The sequence below is a fragment of the Perognathus longimembris genome, chromosome 2 (assembly GCF_023159225.1).
Source record: "Perognathus longimembris pacificus isolate PPM17 chromosome 2, ASM2315922v1, whole genome shotgun sequence".
Taxonomy (NCBI): Eukaryota; Metazoa; Chordata; class Mammalia; order Rodentia; family Heteromyidae; genus Perognathus; species Perognathus longimembris.
Genome location: NC_063162.1, coordinates 44,111,719 through 44,134,075, shown reverse-complemented (window position 1 = coordinate 44,134,075; position 22,357 = coordinate 44,111,719). Strand labels below are relative to the sequence as shown.

The window sequence follows — 22,357 nt, the reverse complement described above, 5'->3', positions numbered from 1 at the left end:
CCCTTTAAGTCTTGGGTCTTATAACTTGGAAGCCATAATTTAAACTTCAATATCATACTTTTAGTGTTACTAAATTTGCATGTTTAAAAATTCTAACCTGATATATGTAATGTATTGACACACATACAATTCTAATACATTTACAAATTTATTAATATTTTCGCAGTACTGGGGAATGAAGTTGCCTTTTATAAGCTAGGTAAGCACCCCCAAAATGGAAGTTATCAAAGAAATTGAAAACAATTCACATGACATGAAAAAATACTTGGGGAAGAGGAACTTTCTTTTGCTGGTTCTGGAAGCTTGATATCAGGGACCTAAACTTGCCGGCTTTCTTGCTTATAGTTGGTGCCAAACCAACTTCCAGTCCAGCAGTTGGAGACTTTTCCACCTGTCTGGCTTCAATTCAGGATCATCTACTCATCTCAGCCTTGTGAAAAGAGGAGAGAGCAGCAGCATAGCATATAAGTTGTATTCATATTTACTGCTGAGGTCCGAACACAGGCCCTGGGGGCTGGGAATATGGCCTAGTGGTAAAGTGCTCATCTTGTATACATGAAGCCCTGGGTTCTATTCCTCAGTGCCACATATATATAGAAAAAGCTGGAAGCAGCGCTGTGGCTCAAGTGGCAGAATGCTAACCTTGAGCAAAAAGAAGCCAGGGACAGTTCTCAGGCCCTGAGTTCAAGCCTCAGGACTGGCAACAAAAACAAAACCAAACAAACTAAACACAGGCCCTGTAAATGCTAGATAATCAGTCTGCTACTTTGTCACATCCTCAGCTATGAAGTTTAAATTTTGTTGGATCTATATGAAGAAATACATTTATTTTTAGTTGAGATGACTAAGGTACAATCTTTGGAACTCATTATTGTATAATCATAATAAAGTAGCTTTTAGGCTGTAAAAACTTTTGATCTTGTTGGGGCTAGGAAGGCAATATATATTTCCATTTATATTTTCTATTATGGCATTTATTTTAAAGAGACAGACTTAACTATGATCAGTGGCACAAACAATGTTGTAATCCTTACTACTTGGAAGGCAGAGATGGGAGTATATGGTTCAAGACCAGAGGCATGAACAGTGGCCTGAGCCAATGGTGTAGTTCTGTTTATTTACTGTTTCTGGCTGTGTCAAGCCTAGAAACAGGAAAGAATCTCAGCCCAGTCTGCCTGAGCATGGCCTTACTTCAAAAATATCAAATAGGGAGAAGCTAGCAGGTTTGACGTTGATCAAGACACATTGTACTCATAACCTGACTTATAAAAAAATGAAATCTCTTTGTACATCTCAATAAAAATAGAAAGTACAAAAACACCTAGATGCTGGTGGTTCACACCTGTAATCCTAGCTACTTAGGAAGCTGAGATCTAAGGATTGTGGTTCAAAGCCAGACCAAACAGGAAAAGTCCTTGAGATTCTTTTTGGTTTTTGGCCAGTCCTGGAGCTTGAACTCAGAGCCTGAGCACTGTCCCTGGCTTCTTTTTGCTCAAGGCTAGCACTCTGCCAACTTGGGCCACAGCACCTGGCCTTATCTATATATGTGGTGCTGAGGAATTGAACCTAGGGCTTCACGTATATGAGGCAATATTCCCAGTGCCCCTTGAGATTCTTATTTCCAAATAACAACCAGAAAACGGGAAGTAGAGCTATTGTTCAAAGTGGTAGAGTGCTAGCCTTGAGCAAAAGAACTCAGGGACAGAGCCTAAGCCCTGAGTTTAAGCTTCCCCCCACCCCCCAACAAACAATAAAAAACACAATGGCTCCGGGTGGCTCACACCTGTAATCCCAGCTACTCAGGAAGCTGAGACATGACAATCAAGGTTCAAAATCAGCCTGGGCAGGAGGAAAGTCTGAGATTCTTATCTCCAATTAACCAGCAAAAAAATCTAGAAGTAGAGCTATGGCCTATGTGTTAGATCACTAGCCTTGAGCACAAAAGCTCAGGGACTGTGCTCACACCCTTAGTTCAAGCCCCAGGAGCAGCATGCATATCCATACACCCACACACCCACAAAAACCAGTGCAAAAGGTGTCTGGAGGTATCACTCAAGTGTTGGAGTGCTTGCCCAGTGAGCATTAGGAACTTCTGACTTCATTCCCCTGTGGGGGTGGGGGGTAGAGAGACAGACATTGGAGGACAGAGACAGAGACAGGATAATCTAATATTCTAAAGGTGACTATTCAAAGCAAACCTAACTCACAACCAAACTAATCTCCTTTGAGCAATAGTTCAATAGCTAAAACTGATTTTCCCATACAATACACTTAGTGGGTAGTTAATTAACAATTTACCATTAGATAATAGAGATCTGAATGTCAAAGCAGTACAAAACAGATTTGATTACTTTTCGTTGAGGGTACATCGTCGGTCTGTCGGGTGACCATTGTACGACATTAGACTGCGAGTAATCTCCGTGTACAAATTGTCAGCTACCCGCCAAGGGACGTCTTCCCATAGCATGATGACCACCACTGTCACTGCTGTTTGACAATAGTGGCCTGGGCGCTCCCGGACCAAACAAAGAACTTTTTCTTCCTTACTGCTTCTTCTTATAACCTGCAAAAGCAGAATGCATCCATCCATGCAAAACAAGCTTACTTTGTGTAAACAACTACTAAATACATCAAGGGGTTGAAGCCTATGGCCGCCACCATGTGATCTGTTGTCAATAGCTGTCTCTACCCAACTCATGCTTTCATAACTAACAAAATAGGCCATTGCAAAACTATGTACTTTTTGCAAAAGTACATACAGGAACAAGATCTGGACTCTGGAAAACTGACATTTGCAGGCCTACAAAGTCACATGACAAATGGGACTGGATATCAAGACCTAAGACACCTCCATAGCAAAAAGACAGTTGATGGATAGATATGCAAATAATTCAGAAAGCAATTCCTTGAAACGTTCATGGCTTCTTCATGCTATCACTAAAATACATTACATTTAAGGTAATGTAGCAAGCCAATTGCTGGTTGCTCATGCCTGTAATCCTAGTTACTGAGGAGGCTGAGATCAGAGGATCATGATTCAAAGCCAGCCCAGGCAGAAAAATTGTTGAGACTTATCTCCAGGAAACTACTCAGAAAAATCTGGAAGTGGCACTGTGGTTCAAGTGGTAGAGCACTAGTCTTGAGCACAGAGGCACAGGAACAGTGCCCAGTCCCAGAGTTCAAGCCCTGGGACTGACCCCCCCCCCAAAAAAAAAAAAGTGCTAAATACCAAGGATTGGCAAAAATGTGGAGAATCTTTACACTGTACATTTAATAGGAGAACTATAAAAGGGGTTAATGTACATAATTATTAACAAAAACTGACATGGCTATTTCCCAAAGCCAGCGTCTGAGGAACTGGCTTCAAATTTGTGATCTTCCTGCCTCAGCCTCCTATGTCCTTCTGGGCTTCTGGGCTTTGTAATTCACTGCTTCTAGGGGAATCACACTACTATATCAAAGAAACATTCCAATAGATCTGAGAAGGAATGAAGGCTCCAGGCAACAGCTACCACATACCTATGGCTTTACACAAGGAGCCTAGAAGTGACACTGCGAGTGAGCTCCGTCCTCCAGCCATATCGACTGTGATCGCATGAGACACCCTGTGTCACAAGTAGTCACTCAGCTGATGATCTGCATTCCAAACCCACAAAACTATGTGAGGGAATATTTATTGTTCCTACTTGCTATGTTTTGGTAGTTCATTCCATAGAATATGATTTAGAAGCCATGTCCCTATCTCAAATATCTCAAAGGTTTTGCGCTACTCAAGGAAAAGAATTCTCAGTTCTTCTCTTTGGCCTGAAAAACCATTCCATCATCTCCCTGTTCTTTTACCCTCAGTTTCATTCCTACTTTAGCTCCACTGAATTCTTCTGGCACGCGTGTGTGCATGTGTGTGTGTGTGTATACCAGTACTGAAGTATGAATACAGGACTGGCTGCTCTTCCTCAGGTCAGAGCTAGCACTCTGCCCTTTAAGCCATACCTCTAGTCTGGCTTTTCAGCTGGTTAACTGGAACTCATCTGGCTTTCCAAAAAGGTAGGATTACATGTATGAGGCACCAGTACCCAGCAGTGACACTAATTTTTTAAGAGGTACGTTTTCCCTTGAAACCAAATATTGTACTTAATGCTGAGAAAAAGGCTCTTCTTTTATTCTTTGGGAATATTTTAATTTGCACATTTGAGCAATTTGTTACTTTTTTGATTCAAGTTCTCTAGGTTCCAAGGTTGGCCTTAAACTTGTGGACTCAAGTGATTCTCTTGTCTCAACCACAAAGATCTAGGTTATACATACATGAGAATCAAGGACTATAGGCATGCACCACCATACCAAGATTCAATTCTCAGCTTAAAATGCTTAATCCCAAGACAAGCTTGTTAATTAGAAAACCATGGAAGGATTGTTGCTTTGAAAGAGAGAGAAAAGGGGCTGGGAATGTGGCTTAGTGGCTTGCCTAGCATGCATGAGGCCCTGGGTTCCTCAGTACCACATAATTTTTAAAAAATAGTATGAAATAAAAGAGAGAGACAGAGAGACAGAGACAGAAGAAAAAGGCCCCTAGCTCCCTTACAACATAAAATTGGAGTGGGTCTATTGGACTAGTAGCAATATTTTCAGAAATTCATTCCAGGGGCTGGGAATGTGGCTTAGTGTTAGAGTGCTTGCCTAGCATCCATGAAACCCTGGGTTCAACTCTGCAGACCACATAAACAGAAAAAGCCAGAAGTGGTCCTCTGGCTCAAGTGGGTAGAGTGCTAAGCCTTGAGCAAAAGAAGCTTAGGCCCTGAGTTCAAGCCCCAGGACTGGCAAAAGAGAGAAAGAGAGAGAGAAGCTCATTCTACCAGATACACAAAGAAAAGCAAAGATAAGGAGCATGTAATCTATGGGAACTAACTTTTTCTTAATAAATGTGAGCAACCATAGAAACAGAAGGTAAAAACAGGCCTGGGAAAAACTATAACATATTGTCTACAATAAAAATTGCATGTTTAAACATTGTAAAAGTGGGGCTGGGAATATGACCTAGTGGTAAAGTGCTCGTCTTGTATACGTGAAGCCCTGGGTTCGATTCCTCAGCACCACATATATAGAAAAGGCCAGAAGTGGCGCTGTGGCTCAAGTGGCAGAGTGCTAGCCTTGAGCAAAAAGAAGCCAGGGACAATACTCAGGCCCTGAGTCCAAGCCGCAGGACTGGCAAAAAAAAACAAACCAAAAAAACCAAACAAACATTGTAAAAGTGTATGCCTACCACCAAAACACAAAACCAGAGCAAAGAAAGTCTGCTTGTATGTCATCTCCCCATGGGAGTATATAGCTACTTCTCAAATTGATTCAAAGGAAAAAAATGATAATCAAGCCTTTACAAATACTTACCCACTTAGCGACTGGACACCCCTGAGAACTCTTTCCTTCTTTGCCTGTGTACACTACTTTTTCTAGCCTTATTGCCTTTCCTTGTCGGCCATACCTAAGTACAGTGGAAGAAAAGTACTAAATTATTGCAATCTATACCTGAAACTTTTAGCTTCCAATATTTAAGAGCAACGAAGGGAGAAATGAATAGAAGTTCAAAAATTATCCCTAAATTATTTTTGTTCAGTTTGTTTTTGCCAGGCTATGGTGGCTCATGCTTATGATCAAAAGGCTACTCAAGAGGCTGAGATCTGAGGATGAGATTCAAAGCCAGCCTCAGAAGAAGTCCATGAGGCTCTGATCTCCAATTAGCCATCAAAAAGCCAGAAGTAGAGTTCTGGTTCAAGTAGTAGAGCACCAACCTTGAGTGAAAAAAGCTAAGGGACAGAGCCTGGGTTCCTGAGTTCAATAAGCCCTAATATCTGCACACACACACACATACACAGAAATTAAAGTTTCTTTTTGTGTGGCAGATAGTTTATGTTATCAGTTCTGCAGACTTATCCTTAAAGACCTTAATAGCTTGGGATAGAACACAAAGATGAAGATAGTGCTTGCTGGAGATGATCATTTGAACTATTTACCATAGCAGTTATATAAAAGAAAGTGCTCCTGAATTTATCAAAGACAAAGAGCCTCTTTCCTTGAGAGAGATTTGTTGGATGAATCCCAAGACCTCATGGAAAAGTTAGGGACTCAGCATACCTGGCAACCCTTCTTACTTCCTGGGCTCTAAGAAACATTCAATTCACACTCCATGCCCGATGGGAATTGTCCTTCAGTGAGCTGGGTGCTCAGTGAAGAAGGATGAATGGGGAGGGCAGTTTCCTCACCTAGTCTCCATGAGTGTCCTGATAGCAGCAACATCAGGTCCTGCCCCCAGATGTGTGTAATATGGCCCTTTGTCCTTTTGTTTCCCTGTGGAAGGAGCAAGAGTATTAGATCCCCAAGCTTTTACAAAATTGCATGAGGGCAAGGAGGGGACTAACAGTGTTTTAGCCACTTTTGAGAATTACAGTCAAATACAACAGATCTTGGAATATAACTTGTTCAGGTCTTTCTTCCTCCAAGAACCAGGAGAAAAAAAATTATCAGAGTGTGGATGTTTATTCCTTCCTCTCCTATTTAAAAAGAAAAGTTTATTGGAGAGTGATGTGGAGTGATGGAAGAGGTAACAATGATTAAGTTGCATTGTGGAATTGATACTCCCTTGTACAACTACCCAATTAAAATAAGCAAATAAATAATTTAAGTTAAAAATGTCAGTGATGGAGGTGCAAATTAAAAAATTACCCAAACCCAGAACTGGTGGCTCTTGCCTATAATCCTAGCAATTCAGGGGCCAAGGTCTGAGGATGGCAGTTCAAAGCCAGCCCAGGCAGGAAAGTCCATGAGACTCTTATCTCCAACTAACCACCAGAAAGCCAGAAGTGGCACTGTGGCTCACATAGCAGAATGCTAGCCTTGAACAAAAAGAAGCTCAGGGACAGTGTGCCCAAGCCCTGAATTCGAGCCCCACAATTCTCTCTCTCTCTCCCCCTCTCTCTCTCACACACACACCATACATACACACACACACACACACACACACACACACACACACCTAGTTTCTAAATTTTAATGCCCATTCCTAAGACACAAAATGTATTCATACATTAGAAATCAGCCTATGACTAGCACTTATTTGTAGTATTGAAGTAGGAAATCAAGATTTATAAAACAAATCTCAGAGTTCCAGCTCTTTTTTTTGGCCAGTCCTGGGGCTTGGACTCAGGGCCTGAGCATTGTCCCTGGCTTCTTTTTGCTCAAGGCTAGCACCCTGCCACTTGAGCCACAGCGCCACTTCTGGCCATTTTCTGTATATGTGGTGCTGGGGAATCGAACCCAGGGCCTTATGTATATGAGGCAGGCACTCTTGCCACTAGGCCATATCCCCAGCCCCTCCAGCTCTTGATTGAGATGTTAATTCCAGATACTTGTTAAGTTGTACCAATGTTTACGTTCACTCTATTATTTGTTCTATCTCTATTATTTGTTTATAGAGTGAAATCTGCTAATTGGTCTATTATTATATAGTGGTCTTTTTTGTTTATCTGTTTATTGGTTTAATATTGTTCTATTTATTGGCGAGACCAATAAACTTTCCAAATCAGCTGAAATTTCACTTTTTATGAGCATGAGGAATATTTTTTTAAAAAGCAACAGAAAAATGGGGACAGTACCCTTTAGCTCATTGTAGCAGAATAGAAAGGGGTAGTAATCCCACAAAAGGTGGTCATTTCACACAAGCACTTACCTTGACAGTTGCAATCTGGCCCTTCGTCTTTGATTGGAGGCCCCATGTTTCTTTTATGTTTATTCCTGGGGACTGTGGCAGAGTCTGCAGCTCCCACACTTGATGAATGGACCTCCTCTTTGTTCTTACCACTAACTACACTTGAACTTACTACATTCACATTCCTGAGAACTGGTGCTGGGTCTGCTAAGAGTATCTCACTAGGTGATGTGGGCAGTCTCTGATTCTCCAGAGGATCTTGAGTACCACCATATTGGAACTGTGTTTTCTTATCACCAGCCATCACATCCACACACTGGATAGACGGAGAGGGGGAAGGGGACCAAGGAAGAATTTTCTGATTGACATTCACCATTGACTGTACCTGAGAATTACTAACTTTGTCTGTAAATGCTTGCCCCTTGGACTCTGTGTGGATATGATTTGGGAATGAATCCAATGGTTCAATCTTCATTTCTTCCTGGCTTACTTGACGGTATCTCTTGAATTTAATCTGTGAAAGTGGAAGAAACAAATTACGTTTTCGGACTGAACCAATTTGAGTCAGTGGTTTCCATTCTTTGGCAAGAGTATTTCCCAAAAGAGGAAAATCATGTGGACCAAACTGTCCAAATCTTTGAAATTTGGATGCCACCCAAATATCATGAAACTCCCTATAGTTATTTCCTACCGGTTCCTCATCCTTTTGGCCATTTTCTTGAGAGCTGAGGACTGTGGGCTTTTCCTTTCGCTTTCTTGATTGAGTAGACTTTGCTTTCTTCTGAGTTGTGCTCTTTGGCTTTAGAGATGATAAACCATTATTATTTTGTACACTTAAAGTTGGTTTCTCTTCTTTCATCTCTTTCTCCTGTAATTTACATGTAACAATGTTCGTTGGTACAGTTTCAATATTCTTGTCCTCTGGATTTACATAATTGTATTTAATGATTGAGGCCAGTTGTGTTAACTGTGTCGCCACATCTTCCTCAATTTGGCTATGGGATACATTCTGACATGATGGGTTGTATGTATTCAAATTTTTGCTACTATTCAATAACAGGTTGTAATGTCCCCACTTACTAACTTGTGGCAACTGAGGCAGAGTATTAGAACCATCTTCAAGGGTAGCTCTTCCTCCAACATTTTTATTGGTATCAGTTTGGGATGAATTTGATTTGGGTGTTAAAAAAGATACAGCATTTTTGATTTTGGGATGTTCCTGTGGCTTTCTGAATACTTCATAAGTAGTTGAATTTACATGTGACTTGTATAGGGTACTGTGGCCATTGTATACCACAGTGTTGCCTGAACTCTTTTCCAAAGATAAACTGTGATGGGTGCTTTGTGTCCCTTCTTGAGTAATAGGGACTGGGTGGTCTTTTCTTACAGAACTTAAAATGATTTTACAACTATTCAGCAAGCTAGCTGTTCTCTTATCTGTTCTTTCATCCTTTTCAGACTTCGACGGTGAGGAATTCTCGGATGGGGCTTCTGAGAGTTGAGTGAGGGCCTCTATAGCTACCACTTGCTCCAATGTTAATCTCCTATCTTTTATTAGGGATAGAAGACTTGGTTGAACTGGAGATCCATCTTTTGGTTCTTTATGTGGTATAATCTCGGGTGTTTGGGGTTGTTCAACTTCACTCACTGATGTAGTGTCAATATTTAAGTTTGCAGAATCTCCCAATTTGTTGTTCAAGCCAGGTTTCTGTAAGATTAGCACTTGATTATTCTTGAGATGATCGTCACTTGCACCAGAAGCAATAGGGCCTATGGCATTGTTATGGCTGGCAGTGTCTTTCATGAATTTGAAGGAATGGTTTTCCAATGCCTTGCCCAATTCTTCAATGTTAAATTTGTTAAATGACACATCTGTCTCAGCTGGGAAATAGTGTACATTTTCAATGCCGTTTCTTACGGTGTGTGCAAATAATTTGGAAGATTCGGTTGGTTTCTGGTCATCTTTAGAGTTTCTTGAGTTTTCCGCTTCTTTTATAGGGGAACTAAAATCTCCTTTGACCTGCTCAGTTAAATGTGACTTCTTGTTTTGCGTCCATTTCTCCACCTCAATACCTGTCATACTTTCTTCATTTTTAGTTACATTTTCAGGGGAAGCTTCATTCAAATCCAATCTTTGTTCTTCCCCATGACCACATTTGCTGTTTTCCATGGATTCTGACTCGGGGCCATTTACTAGTTTCTTGTCAAGCTCTGCCTGTAAAATAAATTTGGAAGTGACTACTCACTATCTAAATAGAAATAAGAACCACTTAATGCAACACCACTTAAATGTGAGGCCTCTGTGGACACAATAGTTACTGATGCTACTTCTATTCCTCCACATTCTAGAGATGTGTGAACCCTACTGAGAATGTCTTTTATTAGCCAGTCAGTACCAGATAGCCCTCATGGGCTATCAAAACAAAGGTCATTCGGGATGGGAATATGGCATGTGGTAAAGTTCTGTCTCATATACATGAAGCCCTAGGTTCGATTCCTCAGCACCACATATATAGTAAAGGCCAGAAGTGGCGCTGTGGCTCAAGTTGGCAGCGTGCTAGCTTTAAGCAAAATGAAACAGGGGACAATGCTCAGTCCCTGAGTACAAGCCCCAGGACTGGCAAAAAAAAAAAAAAAAAAGGTCAGTCTCCAGACTCCACTTAAAGCATTATTCAATTCGTCCTTTGAGGGAGAGGCCAGCCAAATTATTTGCAAAAAGGAATATGGAATATTGGCTATAGGATAGACAAGTTCCCCCTAAGACAGTCTCTGTGAGGAAGAACCTGGAGATTGATTTTGGTAACCTAAAGGAGAAGTCTATGTCATATATGTGGACAATCAGACCACCAGAAAGGTGAATGCCCACCGGAGGAGGAACAAGTTGCTTCTACCATAGTGGGAAACACTGGAGGAAGGACTGTCCCTTTCAGGGAGGCATCCACTTCAAAAATATAGGCCCTTAGCCCCAAAATCCTATGAGGAACCTCAGGTGTCTCAGTATGGCTAACACACTTTTTCTTTTGCTGGTCCTGTGGCTTGAATTCAGCCCAGGCATTTTCCCTGAGCTCCTTTTGCTCAGGGCTAGCACTCTACCATGAGAGCCACAGCACCACTTCCAGCTTCCTCTGAGTAGCTTATTTGAGATAAGAGTCTCAGACTTTCCTGCCTGGGCTGGCTTTGATTCTCAGATTTCAGCCTCCAGAGTGTAACTAGGATTACAGGTGTAAGCCACTGGCACCTGGCTTTAAAACACTCATTTTAATGGACACAATTTTCTGCCTTCACTGAATTCTCTCAAGAAGACAGGAAAGGGACTAGGACTATGGCTCAGTGGTAGAGTGCTTGCCTATCATGCATGAAGCCCTGGGTTTGATTCCTCAGTACCACATAAAGAGAAAAAGCCGGAAATGGCTTTTCCTGTGGCTCAAGTGGTAGAAGCTCGGGGACTGTGTCTAGGCCCTGAGTTCAAACCCTAGGACTAGTGTGTGTGCATGCACACACAAGTACATGTACACACACAAATACACAGGAAAAAATACACAGGAAAAAAAAAGTTTGTGAATGTGGCATGCCAGTGACTCATGCCTGTATCCTAGCTACCCAGGAGGCTAAGACCTGAGCATTACAGTCCAAACCCAGTCTGGACAGTAAAGTCTAGGAGATATGTACTCCGATTAATCATCAAAAAATGAGGAGCTGGGGGCTGGGGATATGGCCCAGTGGCAAGAGTGCTCGCCTCGTATACATGAAGCCCTGGGTTCGATTCCCCTGCACCACATATACAGAAAATGGCCAGAAGTGGCGCTGTGGCTCAAGTGGCAGAGTGCTAGCCTTGAGCAAAAGGAAGCCAGGGACAGTGCTCAGGCCCTGAATCCAAGGCCCAGGACTGCCCCCCCCCCAAAAAAAAAGGGAGGGAGGAGGGGGGTATGAGGGACAAGGTAACAAACAGTACAAGAAATGTATCCAATGCCTAACGTATGAAACTGTAACCTCTCTGTACATCAGTTTTATAATAAAAACTTAAAAAAACACATAAACAGAAAACCACATAAACAGAAAAAGCCAGAAGTTTGGGGCTGGGAATATGGCCTAGTGGCAAGAGTGCTTGCCTCGTATACATGAGGCCCTGGGACGCGGCCTAGGACTGGCAAAAAAAAGAACAAGAAAAGAAAAAACCAGAAGTGGTGCTGTGGCTCAAGTGGGTAGACTGCTAGTCTTGAGCAAAGGAAGCTCAGGGACAGTGCTCTGGCCCTGAGTTCAGGCCCCAGGACTGGCAAAAAAAAAAAAAAAAAGAATTATTTACAATGCCATTATTAATGTCCAGGTGCTGGTGTTTCTAAGTACCTCTGCTTAGCATGCATGAGTCTGTGGGCTTCCTACCACCTGTACCCACACACAATAGAAAGAAAAAAAACTTAAGATGCTTAAGTTCAAGGAGGACGGGGGGTAGGGGGGGTACTGTTGCTCAGTGACAAAAGTATGCCTAATATGCTCAAGGCCCTAGGTTCAGTCCCTACTACCAAATGATTCATATATTTAATATACTTAAGAGGCAGATTGCTGTTGAGCCAAGTTTGAGGCTGTAAATTCAATCCCCAATACAGGAAAAAAAAAAAAAAAGAAAGAAAGAAAGAAAGAAAGAAAAGGGGAGGTTAAAGAAAAGGAGAAAAAAATAACACTTAAATGTGAAAGCAGTCATTTTAGCTCTGACCAACACCTCTTGGAATTTTTTTACCAGTCCTAGGGCTTGAACTCAGGGCCTGAGCACTGTCCTTGGCTTCTTTTGCAGAAGGCTAGCACTCTACTACTTGAGCCACAGTACCACTTCTGTTTTTTTCTATATGTGCTGCTGAGGAACCAAACCAGGGCTTCATGTACATGGTGAAGCAAGCACTCTACCATTAGGCCATATTCCCAGCCCCATTTTGGAATTTTTATTCTTTCTTTTTTTTGCCAGTCCTAGAGCTAGGGACTCGGCCTGAGCACTGTCCCTGACTTCCTTTTTCCTAGCACTCTACCAGTTGAGCTACAGCGCCAGTTCTGGCCTTTTCTTTTCTTTCTTTTTTTTTTTGCCAGTCTTGGGGCTTGAACTCAGGGCCTGAGCACTGTCCCTGGCTTCTTTTTTTTGCTCCAGGATAGCACTCTGCCACTTGAGCTGCCACAGTGCCACTTCTGGCCATTCTCTATGTATGTGGTGCTGGGGAATCAAACCCAGGGCTTCATGTATACAAGGCAAGCACTCTTGCCACTAGGCCATACTCCCAGCCCCCGGCCTTTTCTATATATGTGGAACTGAGCAATCAAACCCAGGGGTTCATGCATGCAAGGCAAGTACTCTACCACTAAGCCACATTCCCAACCCCTAGAATTTTTTTTAAAAAACACAATTCCTTCAAAATTAAACCAAAGTTTGGGCTGAGAATGAAACTCAGAGTAGGGTACTTACCTAGCCTATTTGGCTCTGAGTTCTATCCCCAGCACCAAAAGTTAAAGTAGCTCTCACTTAGAATCCTAGCTACTCAGGAGTCTGAGATGTGAGGTTTGAATGAATATGAAGCCAGCCTGGGTGGGAAAGTCCTCATCCTCATCTCTCTAACCAACAGAAACGTGGAAGTGGAGCTGAGGCCCAAGTGGTAGAGTCCTGGTCTTGAGCAAAAAAGCTCAGTCATAGTGCCCAGGCTCTAAATTCAAGCCCTAGGAATGATGGGAGGAAGGGAGGGAGAGAGGGAGGGAGGGAGGAAAGAACAAATGAAAGGAAGGGAGGGAGGACTGATCCCCTCCCTTCCATGAGAAGGGAATGCTATGGAGATTATTGGCCCAGCCCTGAATTCAATTCTAAATCCTGCACCAAAAATAAAGCTAGGGCCAAGTGCTGCTGGAGAGGGAGGGAGGAAAAGCAAGAGGGAACTGGAGAAGCCCTGTGCAGGTGGCTCACTCCTGTAATTCTAGCTACTCACAAGGCTGAGAACTGAGGATTGTGGCCCAAAGCCAGTTTGGGCAGGAAAGTCCATGAGACTTATCTCCAATAAACTATTCAAAAAAGCCGGAAGTGGAAGTGGCTCTGTGGTGGCTCAAGTGGTAGAGAGCTAGCCTTGAACAAAAGAAGCTCAAGGATAGAACCAGGCCCTGGGTTCAAGCTCCAGGTATCTGAAATTCTGAACAATCAACTACCAAAAAACAAAAAGAAAACAGAAAACCAGAAATGGAGCCGTGGCTCAAGGTGGTAGAGCATTAGCCTTGAGCACAAAAGCTCTGGGACAGTGCACAGGCCCTGAATTCAAGCCCCAGGATGGATGGTTGGGCACGGGGACGCGCGCGTGTGCTCGCACGCACACGCGCGCACGCGCGCACACACACACACACACACACCATAGAACAATGGATTCTACATAAGAATTGTAAAACATTTACGACAAAACCAGGGACAACAAAACTCTTTCTGAGCCGATCTCTACAGCAGCATCGTGTTTTCCAGTAACTTTCTAGCAATATCTATAGTGTAAGGTTTGGTTGTCCTGATAGCCATAAACTTGCCTAGCCTGACATCTTGGTCAGATCTCAAACCCACAAAAAATTAACATCAAGGGAAGTATAGATACTCACCATGTCCAGCTCCCCGAGGCCAGATGGCTCTCAACCTCCAGAGTCCGCCACAGACAACGCCACAGACAAGTGTGGTTTTGTTCTAATCTTTCTTTTGTAACCCTCAACATAACTCCTCCCTCATCTAGCCACAGGGTCTCAGAATTCAGACCAATTATTTTTTAACTCAGGGGTGGAGTAAAGGTGGGTAAAAGGAGATAGATGGTAATAGAGGGAGGGATTGGAATCCTCCAAGTTAATTTCAGAAAGAAAATGTAAATTGAGGTTTGAGTCAAAAGTTGTAGCCTGGCTCGGGTGGCTGCAGCCTGTAATTACAGTTAGTCAGGAGGCTGAGATCTGAGGATCCATGTTGGAAGCCAGCTTGGGCAGGAAAGACCAAGAGATTCTTATCTCCAATTAACCACACACACAGAAGTGGAGCAGTGGATCTACTGGTGGAGCACTAGCCTGGGGCAAGAAAACTCAGGGACCTCGCCCAGTCCCTGAGCAATCATAGCTTAAATATTGTTTCTGTAAACTTGGCCTCAGTTTCTCAGGGGTTTTTACTTTAACATCTTGAATCCTTTCTGTAGGTGCGTCTGCTCCACCAGAGCACATATGAAGCCCAGGCCTTAGCAAGGGCAATCCCACTCAAGTTCAAGGTTAATAGCCAAAGACAGGCGAGCACCAACCTTCACACACCCGCCCCTCAGGTTACAAACATCAGTTTTGCTTGTTGGTTTGTTTGTTGAGGCAGGGCCAGTTCAGCAGCCTAGACTGACAACAACTGAGATCTCCAACTTCAACATTCAGTACCGTGCTGGGCAAAAAATAGTTTAAATGTTTCTCAAGATTCAGATTTATCCTCTAGCAAAATCCTTCTTGGGGAGAGAAAAATAAACAAACACAAAACAACAACAAAATACGGGATTTGTCAGTTTTAAGCCAGTGTATCCGGAATTCTTCCCCAGAGTCAAAGATAACGTTCAAGGACCAGTCAACAGACAATTAGCACATCCCAGTAGCCACAAAAAGAAAAAAAAAAAAAAAAAAAAAAGGCAGGGACCTTCCAGACTGCCCTGGTAGTCTTGAGTCTCCAGTTGGTTTCTCTAGTACTTCCTCTTAAATAGAAAACTGGAGGCTAGAAATGTGGCTTAGTAGTAGAGTGCTAGTCTAGCATGCATAAAGTCCTGGGTTCGATTCCTCAGCAACACATAAGCAGAAAAAGCTGGAAGTGATGTTGTGGATCAAGAGGCAGAGTGCTAGCCTTGACCAAAAAGAAGCCAGGGACAGGACTGGCAATAAAGAAAGAAAGAAAACTACCTGTTTCTGTCTCATCTCTCTAAGAACCTAAGTTCTAAGATTAGTGAAAATTTAGCCTTCATTTATCATCTACTTGACCAATGATTACATGTACAGGTGTTTACATATTCCTAACAGGAAAAAAGAATCAGAGAGCTTTCCAGAGCCAAACTTTAAATTTCTATAAATCTTCCCCTCTTGACTCCTTCCTCGTAGGCCATATCAAACTCAAGTCTTTCATCTGAAGAAAACAAAACTTTTCAGGAGTACTTAGCTTCTACCACAGGGAAATAAACCACTTACAACTAAAGACTTTAATTACCATCGACTAATATGTGCTAGGATCCTACAACTGACAGCCTTGGGAATACTAAGGACACGTTCTATGACTGAACTATGCCCTAGAACATGGATATTTATCTTAACAATAAATTCACAAATAGATTTTTTAAATTAAAAATAAAGGAAGCCAAGGGCCAGTGGCTCAAGCCTGTAATCCTAGCTACTTAGGAGCTGAGATCTGAATCATGGTTCAAAAACTAGCCTGGGCAGGAAATTGCATGAGATTTTTATTTTCAGTTATCCACCAGAAAACAGGAAGTAAAGCTGTGGCTCAAGTGGTAAAGTGCTAGCCTTAAGTAAAAGAAACTCAGGGACAGTGCCCATGCCTTGAGTTCAAGCCCCAGGACAAACAAAAAAAGACTAACCATCAGTTCACCTGGGTAGATTTTAGTTAGCTCTTCAAGTTTCCCTTTGATCTGGGATAATAACACTATAAAGTGGGGGGGGGATAAAGGAGGTGGGGCTGGGGATATGGCCCAGTGGCAAGAGAGCTTGCCTCGTATACATGAGGCCCTGGGTTCGATTCCCCAGCACCACATATACAGAAAACGGCCAGAAGTGGCGCTGCGGCTCAAGTGGCAGGGTGCTAGCCTTGAGCAAAAAGAAGCCAGGGACAGTGCTCAGGCCCTGAGTCCAAGGCCTAGGACTGGAAAAAATAAATAAATAAAATAAAATAAAATAAAATAAATAACACTATAAAGGGTAAAAAAAAATGGCCAGGTAAGGGAATTTGGGAATCACAAAAATCCCTAGAACAAAATTCACACTTTCAGTCCAGCAAGTAAGCAATCCCTTCAATTCTGACTTGGTCCAAATCTTACAGTGAAGTGCCAGACTTTGAAGTCAGGCCCCACCTTACCACGCAAACCCCACTTTACCACGTGAACCTGAGATAAGCAGGCCCTGTGAGCAGACCCAGGGCAAGCTTATTAGGGCCCAGCCGGTCAAGAACTCTAACCGCTGGGAATGCTTAACTCTAACCACCCCTAGAATGCCTCGAGCCCTATCAGATTTGTACCTGTGTCCTAATCTTGCTTGCTTGAACACCTGATGCTGTAACTTTGTTTTTGCCTTTATAAGCTCTGTGTAATCGCAGCTTGGGGCTTCCTCCTAACCTCCGCTGTGTCAGTGGGTAGGACGTGGCCCGAGTTGCAGCTCGCTTGAATAAAGCCTTGCCTTGCTTTGCATTTCAGAACGTCTGAGTCTCAGTGGCCTTCTTGGTGGTGGTCTCGCGACTTGGCACATTTGGGGTTTCGTCTGGGATCGCCCCAGAGACCCCTAAGACCCCAGACTCCTAAGATAAGGAAACAGCGCTGTTCATTTGTCTTGTCCTGTAATTTGTCTGTCTGTTTGTCTATTTTGCTTTTGCTTAGTTCTTGAAGGGGTTGTCGAAGCGGACGCGCTTACTCAGCAATCCTGGGGAGACTGGGGGGACGCCCCAGACTCTCCACCCTTACCTGAGTCCACTTGGGTCCACTCCTCCTGCACCCTTGCGGGAGATTGTGGGCCAACTTAGGTCTGTTCCTGCTGCTTAGCTTGCAGGAGGAGGCTTGTGGGCCAACCTAGGAGATCTCCGACACATAGCTTTTCTTATTCTCAGGCCTGTGTGTTGTATTGTTTGTTTTTTTATAGCCTTTTGAACTAAACACCTGATCAGAACTATGGGTAATGTTCTATCTTGGGGACATCCATCTAGCCCCCTAGATTTGACCCTAGCTCACTGGAGGGAGGTCAAGGAGATAGCTCAGACACCTGGAGGGAACTAGTTGACAGGGACACTCCAGCTTGGGTTCAGCCTTTCTTAAAATGTTTCAGCTGTGCCCTCTGCTCTGGAGGGTCCCGACCAGTCCTGCTGCCGGCAGCCCAGGGAACGGAGGCGTTGGCCCTGAGTCCTGACCGGCAGCCGTCGCCGAGAGGGGCAGACACGGGGCCAGCCCAAGCCAACCGCAGGAGGTGGGGAGTGACCCCACCGTGCAGCGCTGTTGTCTGTGTTTGTAAGTCTAACAGTCTCTTGTGTCAAACCTGCATGAGACGTACAGGCGACAGCTCACAATCAGTGTGAGTGTCTGCAAAAAAAAAAAAAAGAACTCTGGGGGGACCCCCACCCGGCCTTCTTTTTTTTTTTGGCCAGTCCTGGGCCTTGGACTCAGGGCCTGAGCAACTTCCCTGGCTTCTTCCAGCTCAAGGCTAGCACTCTGCCACCTGAGCCACGGCGCCCCTTCTGGCCGTTTTCCATATATGTGGTGCTGGGGAATCGAACCGAGAGCTTCATGTGTAGGAGGCAAGCACTCTTGCCACTAGGCCATATTCCCAGCCCCCCACCCAGCCTTCTTAAGCAGACTAAAAATGTTTTACTAAAACTATCAAGCCCTGGAAAATGAGGCTGAAGAATGCTAAAATCATTTGTTGAAGGTTTTTGTCTTAAAATTTGGGTGTTGCAGGAGTAAGATTGACAAAATACCTCTTGCCACTGGAAAATGTACGGCTGATGCTTATTCTGCGCGATTTAAGATCTTTTGAATGTGTATGTGTGTGTGTATGCGTGAGTGTGAACATGTTCAAGACTGTTAGTATGATGTAAAATTGAGTGAGTTTAAGTTTAAATTCAAATGGTCATCAAGTTTGGGCATTACCAAATGCTTTAAAGGATTATTGCATTGTTTTAAAGAGGAACTATAGTTAAAAAAAATCAGACCTAAGTGTCAGAAATTTGGACTTAAAAGGAGATATATATATATATATATATATATATATATATATATATATATATAAAACTAATGGGGATAGAAGTAAACTCTCATTAACTCTATGTATGGAGGAAGAAATGGCAAAATGGGCCAATGTTTCTCATTAATGTGTAGTAAGGGTAAGTTTGTCAAATGAGAGGATAGTTTAAAATCTCAACCCCCTGCATCTACTCAAAGCTCTGACTGGCAGTGAGAATTTTAAGCTGATACATCTGTTCAGGAAAGCTTGTAGACCTGAGATTGTGTCCTTATTGAGATCTGTTAAAAGCCTGCAAAGGTAATATTTTTAGGTCATCAGAGATCAGTTCCCCAGCCAGTCAGGAAAAAGCTTTTACAAACTAGAATGTTAAAAGGCACAAATTTGTAAACCTGAAGTCACCTATCTTGGCTTCATATTAAAAGAGGGCAAGCATTGGCTGTTGGATACACGTAAAGTGACTGTGCTAAAAATCCCTGTGCCTAAGTCAGCCAGACAAGTCAGAGTTCCTGGGAACAGTAGGCTTTTGCCGGCTGTGGATACCTGGGTTTGCTGAGATGGTCAAGCTTCTATATGAACACAGGTATTGACTCTAGTAGACCCAGGGCCACAAGCTTCGCCTCCTGTGCCCCAGTATTCCCAAGAAGACTTGGAGTGGATAAAGAAAATTCCCATGGCCCACACAACCCCAGATAGAGAAGGAAACAATGATTGGTGGAAAACTTGTGAAGGGAAACTTATCTTGCCACAAGGGCTGGGTAAGGGGATCCTTAAGAGAATCCACTAAGCCTCTCACATGGGAACCTGAAGAATGCAGGACTTGCTCTGACACTCCAAAGTGAAAATTAGACAAGGAGATCAACTTATTGACGATATTGTTAAAAATGGTAAGGCCTGTCAGCTCACCAATGCCCCCAATCAAGTTACTAAAGGAACTCGCCTCCGTGGGGATAGGCCAGGCATGTATTGGGAAGTAGATTTCACAGAAATTAAACCTGGAAGATTTGGATACAAATATTTGCTAGTTTTTGTAGACACCTTTTCAGGATGGTTGAAGCTTATCCAACAAAGCATGAGACCGCGAATGTAGTGGCTAAGAGGATCTTGGAAGAAATCCTACCCTATCCCATCCACCATTGGGTCGGACAACGGACTGGCCTTCATCTCAAAAGTAAGTCAGGGAATAGCCGCTGCACTGGGGATGGATTGGAAATTGCATTGTGTGCTTATAGACCCCTGAGTTCAGGACAGGTAGAGAGAATGAATCGGACTCTAAAAGAGACCTTAACTAAATTGGCCTTAGAGACTGGCGCAGACTGGGTGTCACTCCTTCCTTTTGCTCTGCTTAGAGTAAGAAATTCTCCCTATCAGCTTGGCTTCTTTTGAAATAATGTACGGGTACCCCTCAGCCCATTATCCCTAGCCTTCAGACTGAATTGCTTGCTGATTTGGATGATACTGAATTTTTGTGTAAACTTGATTACTTGCAGCTCGTGCACAAGAATATGTGGCCCCAACTTAAGGCATTATATGACTGCTTCTGTCCCTACCCCCCATTTATTCAGACCAGGGGACTGGGTATTCGTCTGGAGGCATAACTCCAAATCCTTAGAACCACGGTAGAAGGGACCCTACGTAGTGCTACTGACTAAGGTAGACGGCATCGCCACGGGTCCATTGCTCCCATGCCAGGCCAGCTGACCCCTTTGCCCTGGATGACGACTACCGTGGTGGAACATGGGAGGTCTCCATGCACCCGACTCAGCCGCTTCGCCTTTGCCTCAAGAAAAGAAAGTTAGACTGAATATTGTTATAATTTTCTTTTTGCCTTCTTTCCTTGCTACCCTGGCTAATGTTGATGTTAACCCTCACCAGCCTTTCCAATTATTTTGGCAGCTCACTCCAAAGTGGGGTGACCCCCTTATTTTAGCAACTAAGGAAGCCCCCTTAGGAACCTGGTGGCCAGACTTACTAGTAGACTTATGTGATCTGGCCACAGGCAACTGGGATGTGCCAGATCACGTGGACCCGAACCTGAATAAGCGACTTCCCGAGTGTGATGAGCAAGAGTCCTGTCCAGTTTGATGTGTGCAGTCCCTTGGTAAAGTAGACTAAGGTTATAGGTTTCTGGCTAGGTAAGGTCAACGCCCCTGAGTCAGCCTGAAGAAGTTACAGAAGATGGATGATCTTCACCCCTCAGCCCCCCTTTAAAACCGAGGGACCAGAGTTGTTTTTGGGAAGATGAGGCAGGATAAACTAGAGGCATGCAAAAGAGAGGTACAGAGACTGTACTTGTGAGAAATGGTGACAGGCCCTTTGGTTACTACTTTGGGCCATGCCTTATCTCTATATCATCCCCTAGACAGGCAAGCCATTGAAATGGACAGAATGGAGCCATGATTGGCTCCCAAGGTACCAAAGAAAAAAAGGGGAAATGAAGTGCCAGACTTTGAAGTCAGGCCCCACTTTACCACGCGAACCCCACTTTACCACGTGAACCTGAGATAAGCAGGCCCTGTGAGCAGACCCAGGGCAAGCTTATTAGGGCCCAGCCGGCCAAGAACTCTAACCGCTGGGAATGCTTAACTCTAACTGCCCCCAGAATGTCTCGAGCCCTGTGCCTCGAGCCCTGAGCCAATCAGATTTGTACCTGTGTCCTAATCTTGCTTGATCACCTGATGCTGTAACTTTGTTTTTGCCTTTATAAGCTCTGTGTAATCGCAGCTCGGGGCTTCCTCCTAACCTCCACTGTGTCAGTGGGTAGGACGTGGCCCGAGTTGCAGCTCGCTTGAATAAAGCCTTGCCTTGCTTTTGCACTTCGGAACGTCTGAATCTCGGTGGCCTTCTTGGTGGTCGTCTTGCGACTTGGCACAACAACAGTATCTCTGATGCTCACTGTACCTGACACCAGACGCACCCCCAGTCTGACTGAATACTTTCTGCAGGCTATTTTAAGTAGCTTTGTAGCAAGTAGCAACTTCAACCTAAAATGCCCTTTGGTCATTCAATCCTAGCTCACCTACTCTGCCCTCCAAATCACCTGTTCGTTTTTCCAGAACAGGACAAAATGTGACCAAGGAATTTCTTAACCAGCCTCACACAGATAAAACTGAACATTCCTTCCATTACAGTCTTCATAGAGATCTTTATCAAATCAGTTGATTATACTGACTGGTTTGCCTAGCTCTTTTCCCAGGCTGGATTTATAATTCCCAGAACCAGAATTTGAGGAGTTGTCCTACAGGATCAAACTTGTTTCATTTGTGGGACAACTGGGAAAATCTTAGACTGGGAATTAAATAATCGTAGGGAACTCTAATAATGGCAGGATCATGTGGAATATTCTCACTGTTGAACTGTTTTAACTCAAAGATGATACCTTGTACTTCCAAAACATCAATTGTTGACTCGGGATTGTATATAGAGAGTGGTGTTTATTATATTATTATCTCAACTTTATGTTAAAAAACTTTCGTCATTGCTGGGCACTGGTGGCTCACGCCTGTAATCCTAGGTCAGGAGGCTGTGAGATCTGAGGATCCAGGTTGGAAGCCAGCCCCCACAGCAGTCTGTGAGACTTGTATTTCCTAGTAAGAAGCAGGAAAGCCAGAAGTAGAGCTGTGGTTCAAGTGATCCAGAGCTAGCTTTAAGTGAAAATGCTCAAGGGCAGTGCCCAGGCTCTAAATTCAAGCCCCAAGACTGGCAAAAATA

At 43.6% G+C, this 22,357-nt stretch overlaps 1 protein-coding gene and 1 long non-coding RNA gene across 4 annotated transcripts in view; both read right to left on the bottom strand.

Moving 5' to 3' along the window:
- The window catches only part of Tet1 (tet methylcytosine dioxygenase 1), a 90,496-nt gene that overhangs the window by 17,380 nt on the left and 50,759 nt on the right, over nt 1-22,357 (bottom strand). For all 3 annotated transcript variants that reach the window (XM_048338883.1, XM_048338886.1, XM_048338885.1), the window contains 4 exons: nt 7,718-9,911; nt 6,255-6,339; nt 5,383-5,476; nt 2,352-2,563 (listed from right to left, as the gene is read on the bottom strand). In XM_048338883.1, coding sequence (XP_048194840.1) covers nt 2,352-2,563; nt 5,383-5,476; nt 6,255-6,339; nt 7,718-9,911 — 2,585 coding nt within the window. The remainder of the gene's footprint in view (nt 1-2,351; nt 2,564-5,382; nt 5,477-6,254; nt 6,340-7,717; nt 9,912-22,357) is intronic.
- LOC125346395 lies at nt 16,609-22,032 on the bottom strand. Its single transcript, XR_007209924.1, has 3 exons — nt 21,522-22,032; nt 20,182-20,183; nt 16,609-16,738 (listed from the first exon to the last, which is right to left on the bottom strand). It is a non-coding gene; the product is annotated as an uncharacterized LOC125346395 (long non-coding RNA).